The 20,396-nt window shown below is 47.0% G+C and overlaps 1 protein-coding gene across 1 annotated transcript in view; it reads right to left on the bottom strand.

Annotated features, from left to right (window-relative positions):
- The window catches only part of LOC146770973 (CD5 antigen-like), a 407,700-nt gene that overhangs the window by 257,400 nt on the left and 129,904 nt on the right, over positions 1–20,396 (bottom strand). Inside the window, exon 2 of the mRNA XM_085640383.1 lies at positions 12,051–12,365. Coding sequence (XP_085496509.1) covers positions 12,051–12,365 — 315 coding nt within the window. The remainder of the gene's footprint in view (positions 1–12,050; positions 12,366–20,396) is intronic.

Here is a 20,396-nt window from a genome sequence, read left to right as displayed (position 1 = left end):
GTGGGTCGTGCTGGGGGTAGTGATTTAGGGTTTATGGTAGTGCATTGGTATTTTTGTAGTGTAGTAGGGAGTTGTGCTGAGGACAGATTTAGGGTTTAGGGTAGTGAAGTGGTGTTTGGGTAGTGTAGGTGGTTGTGCTGGGGGTAGAGTTTAAGTGTTTAGGGTAGGACAGTGGTGTTTGTGTAGTGTTGGGGCTAGTGTTTTAGTGTTTAGAGTAGTGCAGTGGTGCTTGTGTGGTGTAGTGGGTCATGCTGGGGGTAGTGTTTTAGTGTTTAGGGTTGTGCAGCGGTGTTTGTGTTGTGTATGGGGGTCATGTTTTAGGGTTTAGGGTAGTGCAGTGGTGTTCGGGCAGTGTAGGGGGTCGTGCTGTGGCTAGTGTTTCAGGGTTTATGGCAGTGCAGTGGTGTTTAGGCAGTGTAGGGGGTCGTGCTGGGGTAGTGTTTCATGTTTTAGGGCAGTGCAGTGGTGCTCGGGCAGTGTAGGGGGTCTTGCTGTGACTAGTGTTTTACGGTTTTTGGCTGTGCAGTGTTGTACGAGCAGTGAAGGGGGTCGTGCTGGGGCTGGTGTTTCAGGGTTTAGGGCAGTGCAGTGGTGTTCGGGCAGTGTAGGGGGTCCTGCTGGGGCTGGTGTTTCAAGGTTTTGGGGTTTGCATTAATTTTCAGGCAGTGTATAGGGTTGTGCTGGGGCTGGTGGTTTAGGGTTTAGGGCAGTGCAGTGGTGTTCGGGCAGAGTAGGCGGTCGTGCTGGGGCTGGTGTTTCAGGGTTTATGGCAGTGCAGTTGTTTTTGGGCAGAGTAGGGTGTCGTGCTGGGGGTGGTGTTTCAGAGTTTAGGGAAGTACAGTGGTGTTCGGGCAGTGTAGTGGGTCTTGCTGGGGGTAGTGTTTCACAGTTTAGGGCAGTGCAGTGGTGTTCGTGCAGTGTAGGGGGTTGGGCTGGGGGTGGTGTTTCAGGGTTTAGGGCAGTGCAGTTGTATTCGTGCAGTGTAGGGGGTCATGCTGGGGGTAGTGTTTCAGGGTTTTGGGCAGTGCATTGGTGTTCGGGCTGTGTAGGAGGTCATGCTGTGGGTGGTGTTTCAGGGTTTGGGGCAGTGCAATGGTGTTTGGGCAGTGTAGGGGGTCGTGCTGGGGCTGGTGTTTCAGGGTTTATGACAGTGCAGTGTTTTTCGGGCAATGTAGGGTGTCGTTCTGGGGGTGTTGTTTCAGGGTTTAGGGTAGTGGTGTTTGGGTAGTGTAGGGGGTCTTGCTGGGGGTAGTGTTTCATGGTTTAGAGCAGTGCAGTGGTGTTCGGGCAGTGTAGGTGGTCATGCTGGGGGTGGTGTTTAATAGTTTATGGCAGTGCGTTGGTGTTCGGGCAGTGTAGGGGGTTGGGCTGGGGTTGGTGTTTCAGGGTTTAGGGCAGTGCAGTGGAGTTCGGGCTGTGTAGGAGGTCATGCTGTGGGTGGTGTTTCAGGGTTTAGAGCAGTGCAGTGGTGTTCGGGCAGTGTAGGTGGTCATGCTTGGGGTGGTGTTTAATAGTTTAGGGCAGTGCAGTGGTGTTCAGGCAGTGTAGGGGTTCATGCTGGGGGTGGTGTTTCATGGTTTCGGACAGTGCAGCGTTGTTCTGGCAGTGTAGGGAGTCGTGCTGGGGGTGGTATTTCAGGGTTTAGCGCAGTGCAGTGGTGTTCGGGCAGTGTAGGGGGTCATGCTATGAGTAGTGTTTCAGGGTTTAGGGCAGTGCAGTGGTGTTCGGGCAGTGTAGGGGGTTATGCTAGGGAAGTGTTTTAGTGTTTAGGGCAGTGCAGTGGTGTTCGTGCAGTGTAGGGGGTTTTGCTGGGGTAGTGTTTTAGGGTTTAGGGCAGTGCAGTGGTGTTTGTGTAGTGAGCAGCACATGGACTGCGTCGCTCGGCGAGACCTAAAAAGGATAGCACCAAGATGGCTGCCAAAACTTCCTGGATTGAAGTGTTGGCAACCAATTAGAGCCAAGCTTGTGCTTGTGTAGTTAGGTCCCCCCAGCTATGTAAAGATTTGTTTCCTTTAATATCTTCAAAATTACTGAACGGATTTACACCATTTAAAAACAAGTTCGCTTTATGAATCAAGCACTACCTTCTTGCCAAATTTGGTGTAATTCCGTTCAGCAGTTTCAGCTGTCACCTTGTCTAAAGTTTACTATGGGAAATTGTTTTTTTTTACCTCTTTTATTTGAATTTCTCAGGAACTACTGAACGGATTTACACCATTTAAAAAAAAGGTCTCTTTCTGAACCAAGGGCTACCTTTTTGCCAAATTTGGTGAAAATCCGTTCAGCAGTTCGGGCTGTAGTCGTGTCTAAATTTTCCTATGGGAAATAACATGAAGAAAACACGTTTTGAGACCCCCCTTTTTCTCAGCCCCCACTTGGCAAATCACCTCGAAACTTTCAGGATAGGAGCTGACCAGAGCGGGCCACAAGTTTTCAAACTTTCACAAAGATTCGTCAACCGGCGCCAAAGTTATTGGGAAAAGAAAAAACTCTTTTCCTATGGAAACTAGGTCCTAACCATAACAATTTACTGGCGACCGCCAGTAGATTATACATATCTATATATATGACTGCTCCAGTTGCCCCCCTCTTAGAAATGCACTCGAAAAAGTTGGTGTAGCAATCCTTTCACAGCGCTGATGGCATTACAGCATGTCAAAAAGCCTGACGCGTTTCAAAGATAGATTTCTTCTTCCTCAGAGGCTTGACAAATGCAGGAGGTCACACCCACAGATTTAAACTACATCCCACACCCATCATAGGGCAAAGCATTCTGGGTCCTGTAGTGCGTCCATCAAATAACACCCTATATGGGCGCATCACTATCATATTGCTGTCCATAGTCAAAGCCCATAAATGGGCCCCAGCGCGAAGATGCATCATGCGCCATCAACAAAGTCCCACACATGAGGCCAGGTAAATATCCCGCCCCGTGGCTCCCAGTTATCGGGATGGTGCATTTCCCACGACAAGGGCCGCCGCGTGTTCAATGACTGCTCCAGGTGTACCTCGTGGCCTAGTTGGCCCCAGGGGCCCTCAGGATTAAAGATGACTTAATTCCCCAACTTAAAATGCGCCACAGGGCGTGTTTGCACACATGCCACCTCAGGCCCCCCCCCCTCCCTTCACCACTGGGCAAAGGCACCCTGTGGCATGTTTTAAGTTGGGGGATTAAGTCCCCTTGAATCCTGAAAGTCCCTGGGTCCAAGTAGCCCACCATGTTTCTCCAGTAAGCACCACAGAGCTGCGTTGCAGAGAAGTGGTCCGAGGCCATGCCCCATTTTACACCTCTCTGCAATTCAACTCTGTGGCACTTACTGGACATACCTGGTGGGTTAGTTGGCCCCCAGGGACCCTCAGGATTTAAGGGGACTTAATTCCCCAACTTAAAACGTACCACAGAGTGCGTTTCCACACTTGTGACTTCAGACCACGCCCATGCCCGCACCACTGTGCAAACGCACTCCCTGGTGCATTGAAAATTGGGGGATTAAGTCCCCTTGAGTACTGAGGGTCCCCGGGAGCCAACTAGTCCACCACTTCCCCCCAGTTAGCGCCACAGAGCTGCGTTGCAGAGTGGTGTAAAAAGGGGCATGACCTGTGCCACCTCTCTGCAACGCAATGCAGTGACGCTTACTGGAGGTAAGTGGTGGGCTAGTTGGCCCCCAGGGATCCTCAGTATTGGAGAGGAATTAATTCCCCAACTTAAAACGCGCCACAGGGTGTGTTTGCACACATGTCACCTCAGGCCCCCCCCTCCCTTCACCACTGTGCAAACGCACCCCGTGGCGCATTTTGGGTTGGGGGATAAAGTCCACTTGAATCCTGAGAGTCCCTGGAGTCCATCTATCCCATGAGGTACCTCCAGTAAGCACCATAGAGCTGTGTTGCAGAAAGGTGTAAAAAGGGGCATGGCCTCTGAACACCTCTCTGCAACGCAGCTCCCTGGCGCATACTGGAGGTACCTGATGGGCTAGTTGGCCCCCAGGGACCTTCAATATTCAAGGGGAATTAATTCCCCAACTTACAACTTACGGATTTGGCACACCCGGGGTCTAATTAATAATGAAGTGCGGGAGCCCGCGCTTCGTTTTTGTTATTTTCGTGGCTGGATCAGTGGATCCTCCGCACATCTCGTGATTTTTTTTAAAAATAAAATGCTTTTTTGGGCCATGGGGGTCCTTGTGGGACCTCCGAAGCAGGCCTAGGGGGTCAGGGTGTTTCTACCCTGCCCCCTTTTCTTGTTTTTCGCATTTGTTTTCCAGTTTTCTTGTGCCTCGGTTCTACCGAGGCACAAGATGGCTGCCAACACTTCCTGGTTTGAAGTGTTGACAGCCAATTAGACTGCAGCTTGTGATCGGCAGGGTGCGCGGATCCTCCACGCCTCTAAATATAGAAACTTTTATTTTTGATTTTCTCAGCAACTACTGAACGGATTTACACCATTTTTACAAAGGTCGCTTTCTGAGCCAAGCAGTACCTTTTTGCAAAATTTGGGGTAAATCCGTTCAGTAGTTTCGGCTGTATCCTTGCATAAAGTTTCCTATGGGAAATGGATTTTTTGACTCTTATTTTTTGAATTTCTCAGCAACTACTGAACGGATTCACACCATCGAAAAAAATGGTCTCTTTCTGAACCAAGGGCTACCTTTTTGCTAAATTTGGTGTAATTCCGTTCAGCAGTTCGGGCTGTAGTCGTGTCTAAAGTTTCCTATGGGAAATAACTTGGAGAAAATGCGTTTTGGGTCCCCCCTTTTTTCTCAGCCCCCGCTTGGCGAATCATCCCAACACTAGGAAAAAAAGGAGCTGACTGGAGTGGGCCCAATGTTTTGAAAATTTCACGAAGATTCGTCAACCGGCGTCAAAGTTATTGGGAAAAGAAAAAAAACGTTTTGAATATAAACAAGGTCCTAACTATAACTACCTACTGGAGACCGCCAGTAGGTGATATAGATATATATATTAGGAAGTCCTCTTCATCCAAGAAAATCTGTAAATCAGATTGACAGAGGTAGTCAGCTCAGCATTAAAAGCCTCTGGAATAATTTTGTCCCATTTCAGTCTCCAGCCTTGATCTCTCAGGCGGGTTGGAACTGCAAAGGATAAAATAGTATCCATCTGCTTCTTGTCCCAATCGAAGCTGGCAGAGAGGGTATTATGATCACTAAAGGTGGGCTAATACTCTAGAAAACTAATCAATGAAACATGCAAACCTGCTGATAAGTAGATCTCATCAATGAAAGACCCTGTACCAGCACCTTTATAAGTTGGGACTCTGTTTCTGGAGTTCAATACTTTTGTGCTCAAAAGGTTAACCAAGTTATGATCTTGGACCAGGTCACTCATCAAGTCTCCCTGTACATTAAGTTTAGGGTGAACTTGGTTAATATTCTCAGCATCCTGACCGAATCAGGCATTTGAATAACAATCCCTGAAGGGATGAAGATTAAAATCACCCAGTATCATCAAAGCTGTATGCTGAGGAGGACAAGGAGTATAAAAGTTTTTTAAAAACTCTCCCAGAACCGACAACTCATCACAGGACACTTTGCCATGAATAGAGTTATATACATTAACACATAAAATCCTAAATTAGTTCTCAAAAGTTGGAAGGACTCCCAAGAAGATGGGGAGAATGTGTAGTAACCAGTTCCATTTTACAGTTCCGATTCAATTAGATAAATGTAGCTACACCTTCCCTTACTCTCCGACTAGAGGATGGGACGGCATTCACAACACGAGTAGCATAACCATCAAAATACAAACTTCCTGATGTGTCCCACATCCCCTAAAGACTAATAATATCATAAACATCAAGTTATTTGGACCAATCAGGGTCCCCAAATTACTCTTCTACACAGCAATATTCCAACTTAATACCTGAAACCCCCTGTGGGAAATTGTGACTCTAGTGGGTCATTTCTATTGGTTTTAAGCTCCAGTAGTTCTTGGTCATTAAGTCCACTCAACAGTCAATAGCGATTACTAAAAACACAATAGACCCATGATTCGGGGCATTGTTACGAACCAACACCCCCCTGTCTCCCTGACATGGAGCCTTCTGACAGTTTTCCCCTGGTACATAGGAATTTTAAAAAATCCCAGTGGGAGCACTAAAATACTGTTAGAATAAGGCCAGCCCACAAAACATTATGAAAACTGTCAACTATACAATCCCCAAGACAGGGCATCCCCAATCCACCTCACTCTTCGGGCAATTATAATTTAGCAAATAGTGACTGATTGTCACTAACAGAAACCCTCAACTGTGAGCCAGTGAACAATCTTGTTTTTGAGCTGCTGGAAACTGTCCTGGTCATGTACCTTTAGGGGTGTTACATTCATAATTAAACATGCAGGGTACAGGTTGGGAGAACTTTTGGAGTAACATCCGAGGGTGTAGAACCCCACAGAGGCCCAGTTCAAGCTTATTGGTCTCTCCTTTGGCCCTAAGACTCTGAGGCTTTACCTAAAGTACCCAGAGCAAACTTTCCCATGACCCCGAGTTGAGGTCCCCCTTCAGTATTGATTGAGTGGGCTGTGAGGACAGTAAAGAGCTAGTGGTGTTAGACATGGTATTACCTGGAATGCCCATCCCCAGTGTGACCTTAAATGTTGGGGGTGCACGAAAGCCATTAAAACAACTTTGTTAGAAGGAACATCAAATAAACAGGGGTGAGCTAACGGAACAGAAATGTTGCTTGTTATCAGACTGCTGCTGTAGAGACCCCACAAATTTCCCCAAGGCCACCACCATTTCCTCCACTTTGCCCATTCTTTGAATAAGTCTCTCAAATATGGAAGACATTTCAGTTACCATATTATGGAGAAAGTCCTGTATCAGATAGTTATCTCGTGTAGCTGTCAATTGACGCCATTTAAGACCCCTGTTCATTTTTTACCAACTGTTGGATTATAAGGAGAGGACCCCTTTTTATTTTTAGGCCTCACCCCCTCTGCACACCCTCCTGGCTGTTTTAAAATTGGAACATGAACTTGTGTATGAGAGGGAGAATCTGTAACCTGTGATTCTTGATATTGGAAAATTATTGGAAAATTCCTGTAAATTAATGTCCAAAAACGTGTGATCCCTTTCTTCCAATGTCAGATCTGTCTCCTGGCAGGTTTGTATCAACTGTTTTGCAACACAAGAAAGCACCCGCCACATTATCTAAAAAAGATAACATGGTGCCGCTGGTTCTAGAGCTCCTATCAGTCACATTAATTACCTCCACTTTCCTCTTCCCCATGAGACAAAATAGAATTAATCAAAGCCTCAGAATTAAGGACAGCAATCTAAAGATGGTTCGAGGTTGTAGGCTCCCCAGAATCCCAAAGAAGCAATAGGCCAACGATCGGGCATAAATGACCTGACAAAGCCTTCTATGGCTTTTGTAAACATGTACAAAATCTGAGTCCATTGTCTCCAATGTCTACTTCAAATGCAAACTGATCAGTCTTAGACTTATAGCTTGTCCCAGACCTTACTTAAGAAGAGATAGCACGCTTGAAAGTGTAGTCGAGACAATGCACAAAGTTCACTATGGCACTTCACCTCAATGCTCTTGATGAAGAGTGATCCAAAGATATTCCAAAAACAACTGGAGGCACTTCCTACTTCCAACCAAGGTGGAGAACCTGACCTGGCCTCTTCAGACTGATGAGTGGTGAAGATGGGTCTGCCTTGGCCCGATCTTGGATGGGGCGCATGCTTGAGCATGTCCCGGGTCAGGTGGCTCAGTGGACTAAGGTGTCTACTGCAGGGGCCTGTACTCGACCTCATGGTCACAGGTTCAAATCCCGGCGGGCTCACTCAGCCTTTTATCCATCTGAGGTTAATAAAATGAGTACCATTGAGTTGGGTAACAACAAACATCTGTTATTCAGCGCCAAGATACCCATAGCGGTGAAAGTGCGCTTTACAAATACACATGATATGTTATGTTATGTCCCACACACATTCCGTGTCACTGTGAAACTGTGCTAATTAAGTAATGCCAGATTGACACTGAATTCCTTCCCCTGCTTCATCGCAGGGCTTATTGGGGCTTGTCGTGCTGCCCCAGCTTTGTTGTTGTGTTTTACACCACTAAGAAACTGTGCCAGTTAAGTAGCACTCAGATAGAGCTGAATTCCTCCCTCCTGCCTCCTCACAAGACTTACTGGGGCATGTAGTACTGTCTCAACTCCGTTGTTGCATCCCCTGAACATTACAGGCACAGTGAACTCTGTATTCTGTGCCCGTGCAAAGACCTTGTCTAGGGGAACAACCTTTACAATGCAACTTTTACAACGCACTACCATTACAACGAAACTGTTACAACGCAAATGCATTGACAACGCATGCCATTACAACGCAAGTATTTACATCGACTTGCACTAGATGGCATGCTAACATTAAAAATAGTGTAGTTTACTATCCAAACACCTTCCCTACTGTTACGTGGACTGGAGTTAGAATAGTAAATAACACTTTTTTAATGTTAGCACGCCATCTAGTGCAAGTCGATGTAAAGACTTGCGTTGTAAAGACTTGCATTGTCACTGCATTTGCGTTGTAAAAATTTCGTTGTAACAGCATGCGTTGTAAAAGCATGCGTTGTAACATCATACATCCCCTTGTCTAATATTTTTCTCACCAAGAGGGATCCTGTTCCCCCAATCTATTGATAAAAGCCCTGGACATGCTTGTCTCAAATGAATTTGGGGAAACTGTTCAAGGTTCTCACTAATGCCTCCCACTCAGTGGAGGATTTTTGACTTTGTGTTAGAGTCCAGAAACGTTTGCTATAGACCCAACCAAGGTCTCCAATCTGTCAGACTTGTATCTGTGGTGACACCAGAGATGGAGTGGGAGATAATCAGACCCCTTTCTGTATGTTCTCGCTCACCAACCATCATGAAAGATCTGCCTTCATCTTCTGACTCATTGTGACTCTCTTTCTGGGATCTAGCGAAGCTGGAGACCAATTATTCAGCAGGAATCTCATTATTTGATGAAGAGGGAATCTTGACCAAGGCAAAAGAAATAGAGTGACTTCTAAATCTCCTTGAAATTTCATCCAAGACACTATTCTTGGAGAATTTTGAACCATCAGGCTTTCTACATGAGATTGGATCTATTGAATTCTCCATTCTGGCAATGACACGACAGAACCCAGAGCTATTTGTAATCTGGCACCTTTGAAGGACGGATCCTGTAAAGGGGATACGTTTGTTTATTCCCTGTTCACTAGAAATATATGTTCGTGTAAGACCCTGAGCACTTTTTCTGTATGACAAATGATTCGTTCCTCTGATACCGCTTGAACGAAACAGTCGACCAAAAATGGATGTATGTAAACTTGCTCCTGTTAGAAGATGTAGACAAGAGGTGCCAACACTTTTGCGAACAATCTAGGTGAGGATGCTAAAGCAAAATGGAGCACTCTGAACTAGAAGTGTTGATCTTCTATAGTGAATTATAGAACTCATTGGTGAGATTGTCTGATTGAAACATGTCGATAGGCATCTTGCAAATCTATTGATGTAAGAAAATCAACCTTGTTCACTAAAGAAATGTTTGGCTGCAGAATCACCATGCAGAACGTGTAGTTCTTGCTCATGTATTTGCCTAATCTAAGTCTAGCACTTGTCTGAAAGCCTAGTTTCAGTCTAGCACTGGTCTGAAAGTCTCTAAAATATTCTTGACTAGGACCAACATTGAATAAGATCCTTTTTCTGGCTCTTTTGTTTTAGACCAGCACTACTCTAGCTTTGTCTAGTAAAGGCTGTACCCCTTCTAGAAGGGCTTTCCTTTTCGTATTGTTCCTTGGATGTGGGTTACAACCAATCATGTGTCTGGAGGCCACTTCGCATAATCCATAGCACAGCTTTCTCTGATTACACCCAGAACCCACTGATCAGACATAGATTGCTTCTCAGATCATTAGAAATTTCTGGATCCTTGCTCCCACAGAGATCCTGCAAGATCCATTGTGGTCAGGACTTCTTACAGTTTGCCCCATCTGCTTAGGGTATTCGCCATTGGTATAGGATTTTCTTGGCTGATACTTTTTCCTTAAATTTGAATTTTGTTAATAATTTCTCTTTAGTGAAAATCATTATGTGTAGGTCCAGGCCATCTGGTAAGACAAAGATGTTTTGTTTTTGTATGGAAGCACATGCTTGTGATTTTTAAATATCTTAGTAATCAAGTTATCAAGCTGAGATCCAAATTGCATTTTGCTATCAAATGAAATCTTTAAGAAAGCAGTTTTATGATGCTTCTAATTTCCTTCCTACTGAATCCACAGACTCAGCCGACATTGCTCTAGTCTTGATTATGTCAAGTGAAATTGTGATTATTGTTCCATTGCCATCAATAACTCTGCACAGTCTGTACCTTTATGAATGGCTTCTGATAACTTATCAAAGTCTCTAACCCTGGACTGCACCACATAAAAGTGTTGGTGCCATCTATCACGGCAAATTCTTGGTGGGAAAAAAGAAAACCTTTCCCAAAGCTGAAACTACTTTCTTCTTTGTGGTCTCAGTTGGAAATCAATCCCCAGGATTCAGTGATGTTCTTCCATTTAAGGTTGCCAGACTGGCATCCACCTTATTAGAATGAGCAAATGCATTATCTAATTGGTCCATCGTGTACAATTTCTGCAGGAACTTCGGAATTGAAGCCTTTTCCAATTCCATCCATTCAGATAACCAGATCCCTAATCTTGCAGTGGGAAGGTACTGTGTGAGAGGTCATCCTAACGTCATGCGGGAACAAATCTCCTTCCTCCCCTCCCACTTGGAATGGAGGAAATCCCAAATTTTCACTCCAGTGAGCTATGATGTTAGCAGCTCCCTATAAACACACACATATACCATACTATTTACCATATAATATATGCTCTGGGGCCTTTTACAACAAACATTATTAGACACAGATTTATTGAAAGAACATTTAGGTGTCATTTTCATCCAGGTGTCTACTGCCTGAGTCAGGGAGCTGTAGGAAACATTTACTGTCATAATTGAGGACCACTTAATGGGATTGAGTGCTGAGCACAGGCTAATACTATGTGAATGTGTTTGGTTTACTGTGCTGCTTTGGTGCACTGTGTTTGGTGTAGTGTGTATGGTTTAATGTGTTGGTTTGGTGTACTGTGTTTGGTTTACCGTGTTGTTTGGTGCACTGTGTTTGGTGTACTGTGTTGGTTTGGGCACTGTGTTTGGTTTACTGTGTTGGTTTGGTGCACTGTGTTTGATGTACTGTGTTGGTTTGGTGCACTGTGTTTGGTTTACTGTGCTGGTTTGGTGTACTGTGTTTGGTTTACTGTATTGGTTTGGTGTACTGTGTTTGGTTTACCACATGCATGACTAGGTGTTGTTGTCTGTGCTATTGTTTGTAGTATTACAGCACTGTAAACAAACTGTTCTGGTGTACATAAATATAATTGTTAATCATGATGTGTATCAGACTCAATGTCCGTGTGTAGGGGAACAATAGAGAGCAAACCTAGCTACACAGCTGCTGAGCACTGTACATGAAGGGAGGAAGTACAGTTTACTGTGGGGGACAGGTAAATGGGTCACTCCAGGGATAAAATCCAGTGCTGAGACTGTAAGAGGTGTCCATTCCGCAAGTCAAGAAGTTCCTTAAAGAGGTGACTCGTTACTTACTTTCAGAAGTAGGGGAATGATCATTCTAGACAGATCTGGGAGTGATCCCTCAGTACTCTGGAGAATCTAGCAGCCATGTGCAGAATGCTCTTCAGTGGTGCCAGATTGTGGGTAGATGCTGGCAAGTGAGTGCTCTGATAATTTGGTGCAGAAGTGAGAGTCAGTGCCACTGAATCAGGGTGACTGTTGCCTATGTGTTGGGTGAGAATCTGTGAGTTTCTTAGAGGAAAGCCAGGCTAGAACTTACACCTGTAGTTATTACAGTCAGACTATTGTTTGTTGTAATCTTTCACTTTGCATCTTGCCCGAGATATGTTCTTGCACTGTCCGTTCACTCCATTTTTTGAGCAAAGATAACTTTATTTCACTTGGATTCCATTCCTTACCTGTGCAGGTCACCCCAGCATCTCTTCCTGTAGGACAGGCATTGTGTTCCCAACCTTGTTGTGGGCACTTCCATAGAGCAGCCTCATCTCCTGTGCATTGAACATTGCTCATCCTTACAGGCAGAGAACTTCTTCCAAATGTTGGATTGTACTCATGTTCTTGCACTGAAATACATCCAAGCTGTCTGCAGACAACTGAAGCATCATTCAGATCCCAGGAATCGTCACACACGGTCCCCCAAACTCCATTGTGTTTGACCTCCACTCTCCCAGAACAGACAGATATACTGTTAACCAACCGGACCTCATCAGGACCTAGAAAGACACGTGCAGAAGACACATCAAGCAACAGCGGCAACATCAGGTAATGTGTCAACATTTTAAGTTTGTCTGAAAGGTTCAAGGTTCTTTATTTGTGCAAAATTAATAAAAAATCATTGCAAATCATCACTCAAAACACTACATGTACATTGGGAATATATCAATAAAAATGTCAAACACAAGAAACATAAGCCCAGTCCCTTTGTGGTTCATTGTAAACATTTGGGTAATAATTAGAGCAGGAACAGTAGGTAAAAGGTCATAATATTTGCATTCTATTCAAGCTCAGTTGAATTGTAACTAAATAGTAAGAGAGCGGCATCTCACAATGATAGTAAGAATGCAGCATCCCACAATGATAAAATAGTGTGGCATCTCACAATGATAACGAGAGTGCAGCATCCCACAATGATAGTAAGAGTACAGCTTCCCACGATAGTGAGCGTGCAGCACTCCACAATGATAGTAAGAGTGCAGCATCCTACAATGATAGTAGGAGTTAGGCATCCCACAATGTGAGAGAGCAGCATCCCACAATGATAGTAAGAGTGCGTCATCCCACAATTATAGTCAGAGTTCAGCATCCCACAATAATTTTAGGAGCCCAGCAGCACCAACACCATAGCCTCCCTCAAGATCCGACAGCACCAACACCATAGCCCCCTCAAGAAGAACAACAGCACACATGCCAAGAAATCCAGATTGTTTACCACCGAACTTCGAGACTCCAGACACACATGCCGCCACCTCGAAAAGGCCTGGAGGAACTCCAAATCCACAGAAGCCCACAACAACTTCAGAGCCGCCACCAACACCCACCACCAACTCATCAGAAAAACGAGGAAAAAAGCGATCGAAGACAGAATCTCCACACACACGCACAACAGCAAAGAACTCTTCAGCATCATTAAGGAGTTTGCCCAACCCACCAGCGAGTCTACTGACTTTCTTCCCTCACAAAACCGCTGCAACAAATTCAGCACATTCTTCCACCACAAAATCAAGAACATTTACGACAACTTTGACGAAGACAATCAACACACTGAACCCTCACCAGCCACCCCCGGCACCCTGAAGCCAGCAATTGACAAATGGACAGCCCTCACCACCAAAGACACAATGAAGACAATGAAGTCAATCAACTCCGGGGACCCCACAGACCCCTGCCCCCACCACATCTTCAACAGAGCCGCCACACCATCAACCACTCCCTGATGAACACCTCCTTCCCCCATGACTGAATGACCTCTGACCCTGTCACCAGGCAGGTCGCTCCCCCATCCGCCACGCAGCCCCCTGTGGGTTGAACCTCCGTTGCCGCTTTTGCCACCTGACTGCTCGCTCCCTTTTTTATTCTGTACCCCTGCACTTGGCTTTCTGTGCCACTTTGTTTTTTTTCATTCTGTTCCCCTGTGTTTTGCTTTCTGTACCCCTGTGCTCTGTTGTCCCTCTCCCGCCATCTTTTCCCGCCGTTTTTTCCCCGGGTTTTCCCCGGGTTTTTTCCGGGTTTTTCCCCGCCGCTGAGCCCCTGTGGCCTGCCCACTTCACTCCCATTGGACGCCCCACTCCCACCTCCCAGCTGCTCCTCCCTCCCTCTGCCCTCATATGGAGGCCGTGAAGCGGCCACGCCGCTGGCGCGCCGAAGGCGCGCCTAAGGCAAGCCCGTCCGCGCCTGGACCGCACCCAGCGCCAGAACCCCTGGACCACGCACCCCCCGCAACGCCAGACTGCACTACGACGCAAGCACCCTCCACGCACTCAACACCAGACGAGACCACCCCTGCTACTGGGCCACCCCGAAATGCACCCAGGGGCCTTTCACCTGCCGGAACTGCAGATTCACCCGCATCCAACCCTCCACACCACCAGCCAGAGAACCCAACCACCTCCACTGCATCCTTCTCAACACCCGCTCGCTCGCAAGCACGCCATCGAACTCTGGGACGCCCTAGACTCCACCGCCCCCGACGTCACCTTCCTGACGGAGACCTGGCTGAACGCCACCTCAGCACCAGACATCGCCATAGCCATCCCACAGGGCTACAAGATCTCCCGCAGAGACCGCACCAACGGAGTGGGAGGAGGAATCGCCATCATCAACAAAGACTCCATCAAAATCTCAACGAACACCAATGACACCCTCACCACTGCCGAGCACATGCACTTCCAGATCAACACTGACACAGACACAGACCTCCCGGACCCCACCCACAGTTCAGTGACACCATCGCCGACCTCATCAGCACCCATGCCCTCGCTTCCACAGACTACATCCTCCTCGGGGACCTGAACTTCCACCTCGAGAACAACAATGACGTCAACTCCATCACCCTGATCGACAACCTCGCCAACCTCGGACTCAAACAGCTCGTAACGACACCTACCCATGCCGCTGGACACACGCTCGACCCCATCTTCTCCGCAAGCCCCCACGTCTCCTTCAACCACACCACAGAACCACACTGGACTGACCACAGATGCGTCCACTTCACCTTCAGAAAACCCACCAAACACCACCGCACCCAACAGCTACCACGCCGCTGCTGGGGCAAGGTCACCGAGGACCAACTGACTACCGCCCTCGCCCTGAGACCACCCACCGACCCCACTGACCCAGACACCGCCGCGACCAACCTCACACAGTGGATCAACGACTGCGCCAACACCCTTGCCCCTCTCAAGACCTCTACAACCAACCACACCAACAAGAAAGCCGTCTGGTTCACCGAGGACCTTCGGATCTCCAAGCACACCTGTCGGAAGCTGGAGAAGAAATTGCTCCACGACCGAACACCAGACAACTACACAGCCCTCAAGAGCGCCACCCGCAGACACCACCAACTCATTAGGACCGCCAAGAAGACCGCCTTCAAGGACCGCCTAGACAACAACACACACAACACCAAAGAGCTCTTCAGCATCGTGAAAGAACTCTCCAACCCCAGCTCCAACACCAACAACATCCCGCCATCTCAAGACCTATGCGACTCCGTGGCCACCTTCTTCCACCTTCTTCCACCGCAAGATCACCGACATCCACGGCAGCTTCAACTCCGACCACCCCGCACCCAACACCGAGTGCACCACCCCAGCGACTACCACTCGCACCAGACCGTCTGGTCCAGTGTCAGCGACGAAGACATCATCAAAACCATGAACTCCATCCACTCCGGATCCCCATCGGACACCTGCCCTCACCACGTCTTCAACAAAGCCAGCGCAACCATCGCGCCCCACCTCCAGAAAACAATCAACTGTTCCTTTGAGACAGCAACCTTCCCAGAAAGCTGGAAGCACGCCGAGATCAACGCCCTTCTGAAGAAGCCCAAGGCGGACCCCATGACCTCAAGAACTCCCTGCTCCCTTTCCCTGCAAAAGTGACCGAGAAGATTGTCAACAAACAGCTGACCCACTACCTCGAAGTTAACAACATCCTGGACCCTTCCCAATCCAGTTTTCGCAGCAACCACAGCACCGAGACCACCCTCATCGCCGCCACTGACGACATCCGGACCCTGATGGACAAAGGAGAAACAGTCGCCCTCATCCTCCTGGACCTATCAGCAGCCTTTGACACGGTCTGCCACCGCACCCTATCAGCACGCCTCCATGACGCCGGTATCCAAGAGAAGGCCCTGGCCTGGACCACATACTTCCTCTCCGGCAGAACCCAGAGCGTCCGCCTCCCACCCTTCTGCTCCAAAACCACCAAGATCATCTGCGGCGTCCCACACGGATCCTCCCTCAGCCCGACGCTGTTCAATATCTACATCGCCCACCTCACCCACGTCGCACGACAGCACAACCTCAACATCATCTCCTATGCCGACGACACCCAGCTGATCATATCCCTCACCGAAGAACCCCACACCGCCAAAGCTAACCTCCACAGAGGAATGAAGGCCGTAGCCGACTGGATGAAGGACAGCAGACTGAAGCTGAACTCAGACAAGACGGAGGTCCTCATTCTCGGACCCACCCCATCAGCCTGGGATGACTCTTGGTGGCCCACGTCACTAGGCACAGTCCCGGAACCCACGGACCACGCACGCAACCTGGGGGTCATCCTCGACTCCACTCTCTCCATGACCAGGCAAGTCAACGGCGTCTCCGCGTCATGCTTCAACACCCTCCGTATGCTCCGCAGGATCTTCAAATAGATCCCCCTCAACACGAGAAAAAACGTTACCCTGGCCCACATCACCAACAGACTCGACTACGGAAACGCCCTCTACTCAGGAACTACAAACAAGCTCCTGAGCCGACTCCAACGCATCCACAACGCCTCGCCCGACTCATCCTCGACGTCCACCACCGCAGCCACATCACACTCCACCTGAGAGGCCTGCACTGGCTCCCCGTTAACAAAAGGATCACCTTCAAGCTCCTGATCCACGCACACAAAGCACTGCACAACACCGGACACACCCACCTCAACAACCGACTCAGCTTCCACACCCCCACCCGAAGCCTCCGCTCAGCCAACCTCGCCCTCGTCACAGTCCCCCGCATCCGAAAAACCACCGCCGGTGGCAGATCCTTCTCCTACCTCGCCGCCAAGACCTGGAACACTCTCCCCACCATCCTACGACAGACCCAGGACCTGCTGGCCTTCAAAAGACTCCTCAAGACCTGGCTCTTCGACCAGTAGCACCCCCCCTCCCCAGCGCCTTGAGACCCTCTCGGGTATGTAGCGTGCTTTACAAATGCAGTGATTGATTGAATACACGCCGAGATCAACCCCCTCCTGAAGAAGCCCTTGGTGGACCCCATTGATCTCAAAAACTACAGACCCATCTACCTGCTCCAGTTCCCAGTGAAAGTCATCGAGAAAGTCATCAACAGCCAACTTGCCACTTTCATCGAAGAGCACAACATCCTCAATTCCTACCAATCTGGCTTCAGAAAAAAACACATCACAGAAACCGCCCTCCTCGCCGCAACAGATGACATCCACTCCCTACTGGACAAAGGAGAAACAGTAGCCCTCATCATCCTCAACCTCTCAGCTGCCTTCGACACAGTCTACCACCACACCCTAACACGCAGGCTCCATGACGCAGGAATCCAGGACAAAGACCTTGACTGGATCCACTCCTTCCTCTCAGGCAGAACGCAGAGAGTCAGACTCCCTCCTTTCCTCTTGGACCCTACACCAACCACTTTTTGAGTCCCCCAGGGGTCCTTCCTCAGCTCCATGCTCTTCAACGTCTACATTGTTCCGCTCACCCCCATCGTCAGAACCCACGGACTCAACATTGTGTCATACGCAGACGACACCCAACTCATCCTCTCCCTATCTAACAAAGCCAAAACAGCCAAACACATCTTTGAAGAAGGAATGGAAGCTTTCGCCAAATGGATGAAAAGCAGCTGCCTGCAACTCAACACCGACAAAACAGAAGTACTCATCATGGGCCCAAACCCCAATGCCTGGAATGACACCTGGTGGCCCCCCGCCCTCGGAAGCCCACCTACCCCCCACAGACCACGCATGCAACATTGAAATCATCCTGGACATGCCATATCTCCCAGCACCTGTGCACACTCCACTGGCTCCCCATCGAGGTTAGAATCACCTTCAAGATTCTCACCCATACACAAAAGGCCCTCTACAACACCGGACCGGCATACTTGAACAGCCGACTCAAATTCCATGCACCCCAAAGGACCCTACGATCAGCCCAGCTCTCCTACGCCATGGTCCCCCACACCAGTAAGATCAGATTAAGAGGCCGATCCTTCTCCTTCCTCGTGGCCAGAGTCTGGAACGCCCTACCGGCCCACCTCAGGAAGCCAACATCGCTCCCTACCTTCACGAAAAATCTCAAAACTTGGCACTTCGACAGATCCCCTCCTTGATGAACTGGATCCTGCACCCCACCCCAGTGCCTTGAAACCCTTACGGGTGAGTAGCTGTGCTTAACAAACACCTGAATGATTGATTGATTGATTGATTGATTGGGAGTGCGCCATCCCACAATGTTAGGAATAGCGCAGTAACCCACAATGATAGTAAGAGTGCTCCATCACACAATGTGAGTGCAGCATCCCACAGTGATATTGAGAGTATTGCATCCAAAAATGTGAGAGAGTGGCACCCCACAATGATAGTCAGAGGGCGGCATCCCACAAATTGAGAGTGTGGTGTCTCACAATGAAATTAAGAGTGCAGCATCGCACAACGAAATTGAGAGTGCGGCATCCGAAATGATAGTGAGAGTGTGGCATCCACAATGATATTGAGAGTGCGGCATCCACTAACGCTAGGAAGACTACAGCATTCTACAATGGTTTTAGAAGTGTGGCATCCCACAATGATAGCAAGAGTGCAGCATATCACAATGTAAGAGTGCGGCATCCCAAAGTGATTGTGATTGTGAAGCATCAAAAAACGTAAGTGAGAGTGCAGCATCTGAATGTGTCATCCACAGTGATAGTGAGAGTGTGGCATCCAACAATGATAGAAAGAGTGTGGCATTCTACAATGATATTAAGAGTGGTTGTATGACATAATTTCGAAGGACAGAAAATCGACCTACAAATATATCGCAACAAAAATATCGATGTCAAGAATATCGACATCCTATCTACAACATGGTAAGTACTAAAATATCGATAATTAAATATCGATGTCAAAAATATCGTTATTAAAAAATATCGGTTTTTTTTTACTTTAAAAATATATGTAAAATAAACCAAATAATACTTATAAATAAAATAAACATAATTAAATATATTTTATAATATTTAAAATGTATAATTAATATGTATAATTTAATAAAACTTTAAATAAACATATACATATAATATATAATATATATACTTACTTAATAATTACTTTTAATAATAATGTCTGTAACATATAAATTATTAAATGTTTTTAAAAATTAGCAATACATCTATACGCATAAAACAATAACATTAATAAATATTAAATAATTACATATAGCAAATAATAATCAATATTTTTAATTTGAATAATTTTTATTATTAATGATATATTACAATAGCTAAAATATTACAAAACATATTAAATATCAAACACAATAAAACTACTAGTCCAACTCCAACAAAAACAACAGTAAGGAAAATGTTGGATAGCGTAGGGGTAAAAATAACTATTCCAACTCCAGAGAGTGCAACAGTAGGGAAAACGTTGGATAGCGTAGGGGTAAAAATTACTATTCCAACTCCAAAGAGTGCAACAGTAGGGAAAGCGTTGGATAGCGTAGGGGTAAAAATTACTATTCCAACTCCAGAGAGTGCAATAGTAGGGAAAGCGTTGGATAGCGTAAGGGTAAAAATTACTATTCCCACTCCAGAGAGTGCAATAGTAGGGAAAGTGTTGGATAGCGTAAGGGTAAAAATTCCTATTCCCACTCCAGACAGTGCAACAGTAGGGAAAACGTTGGATAGCGTAGGGGTAAAAATTACTATTCCAACTCCAAAGAGTGCAACAGTAGGGAAAGCGTTGGATAGCGTAGGGGTAAAAATTACAATTCCAACTCCAGAGAGTGCAATAGTAGGGAGAGTGTTGCATAGCGTAAGGGTAAAAATTTCTATTCCCACTCCAGAGAGTGCAACAGTAGGGAAAGTGTTGGATAGCGTAGGGAAAAAAATTACTATTCCAATTCCAGAGAATGCAACAGTAGGGAAACCACTGGATAGCATAGGGGTAAAAATTACTATTCCCACTCCAGTGAGTCCAACAGTATGGAAAGCGTTGGATAGCGTAGGGGTAAAAATTACTATTCCCACTCCAGTGAGTGCAACAGTAGAGAAAACGCTGGATAGCTTATGAGTAAAAATTACTATTCCCACTCCAATGAGTGCAACAGTAGGGAAAACATTGCATAGCGTAGGGTTAAAAATTACTATTCCCACTCCAGAGAGTGCAACAGTAGTGAAAACGCTGGATAGCGTAGGGGTACAAATTACTATTCCCACTCCAGTAAGTGAAACAGTAGGGAAAGCGCTGGATAGCGTAGGGGTAAAAATTACTATTCCAACTCCAGAGAGTGC

This window comes from Triturus cristatus, unplaced genomic scaffold, assembly GCF_964204655.1.
Source record: "Triturus cristatus unplaced genomic scaffold, aTriCri1.1 SCAFFOLD_216, whole genome shotgun sequence".
NCBI classification, from domain to species: Eukaryota; Metazoa; Chordata; class Amphibia; order Caudata; family Salamandridae; genus Triturus; species Triturus cristatus.
The sequence above is the reverse complement of the archived record's forward strand: the minus strand, read 5'-3'. Positions and strand labels throughout refer to the sequence as shown.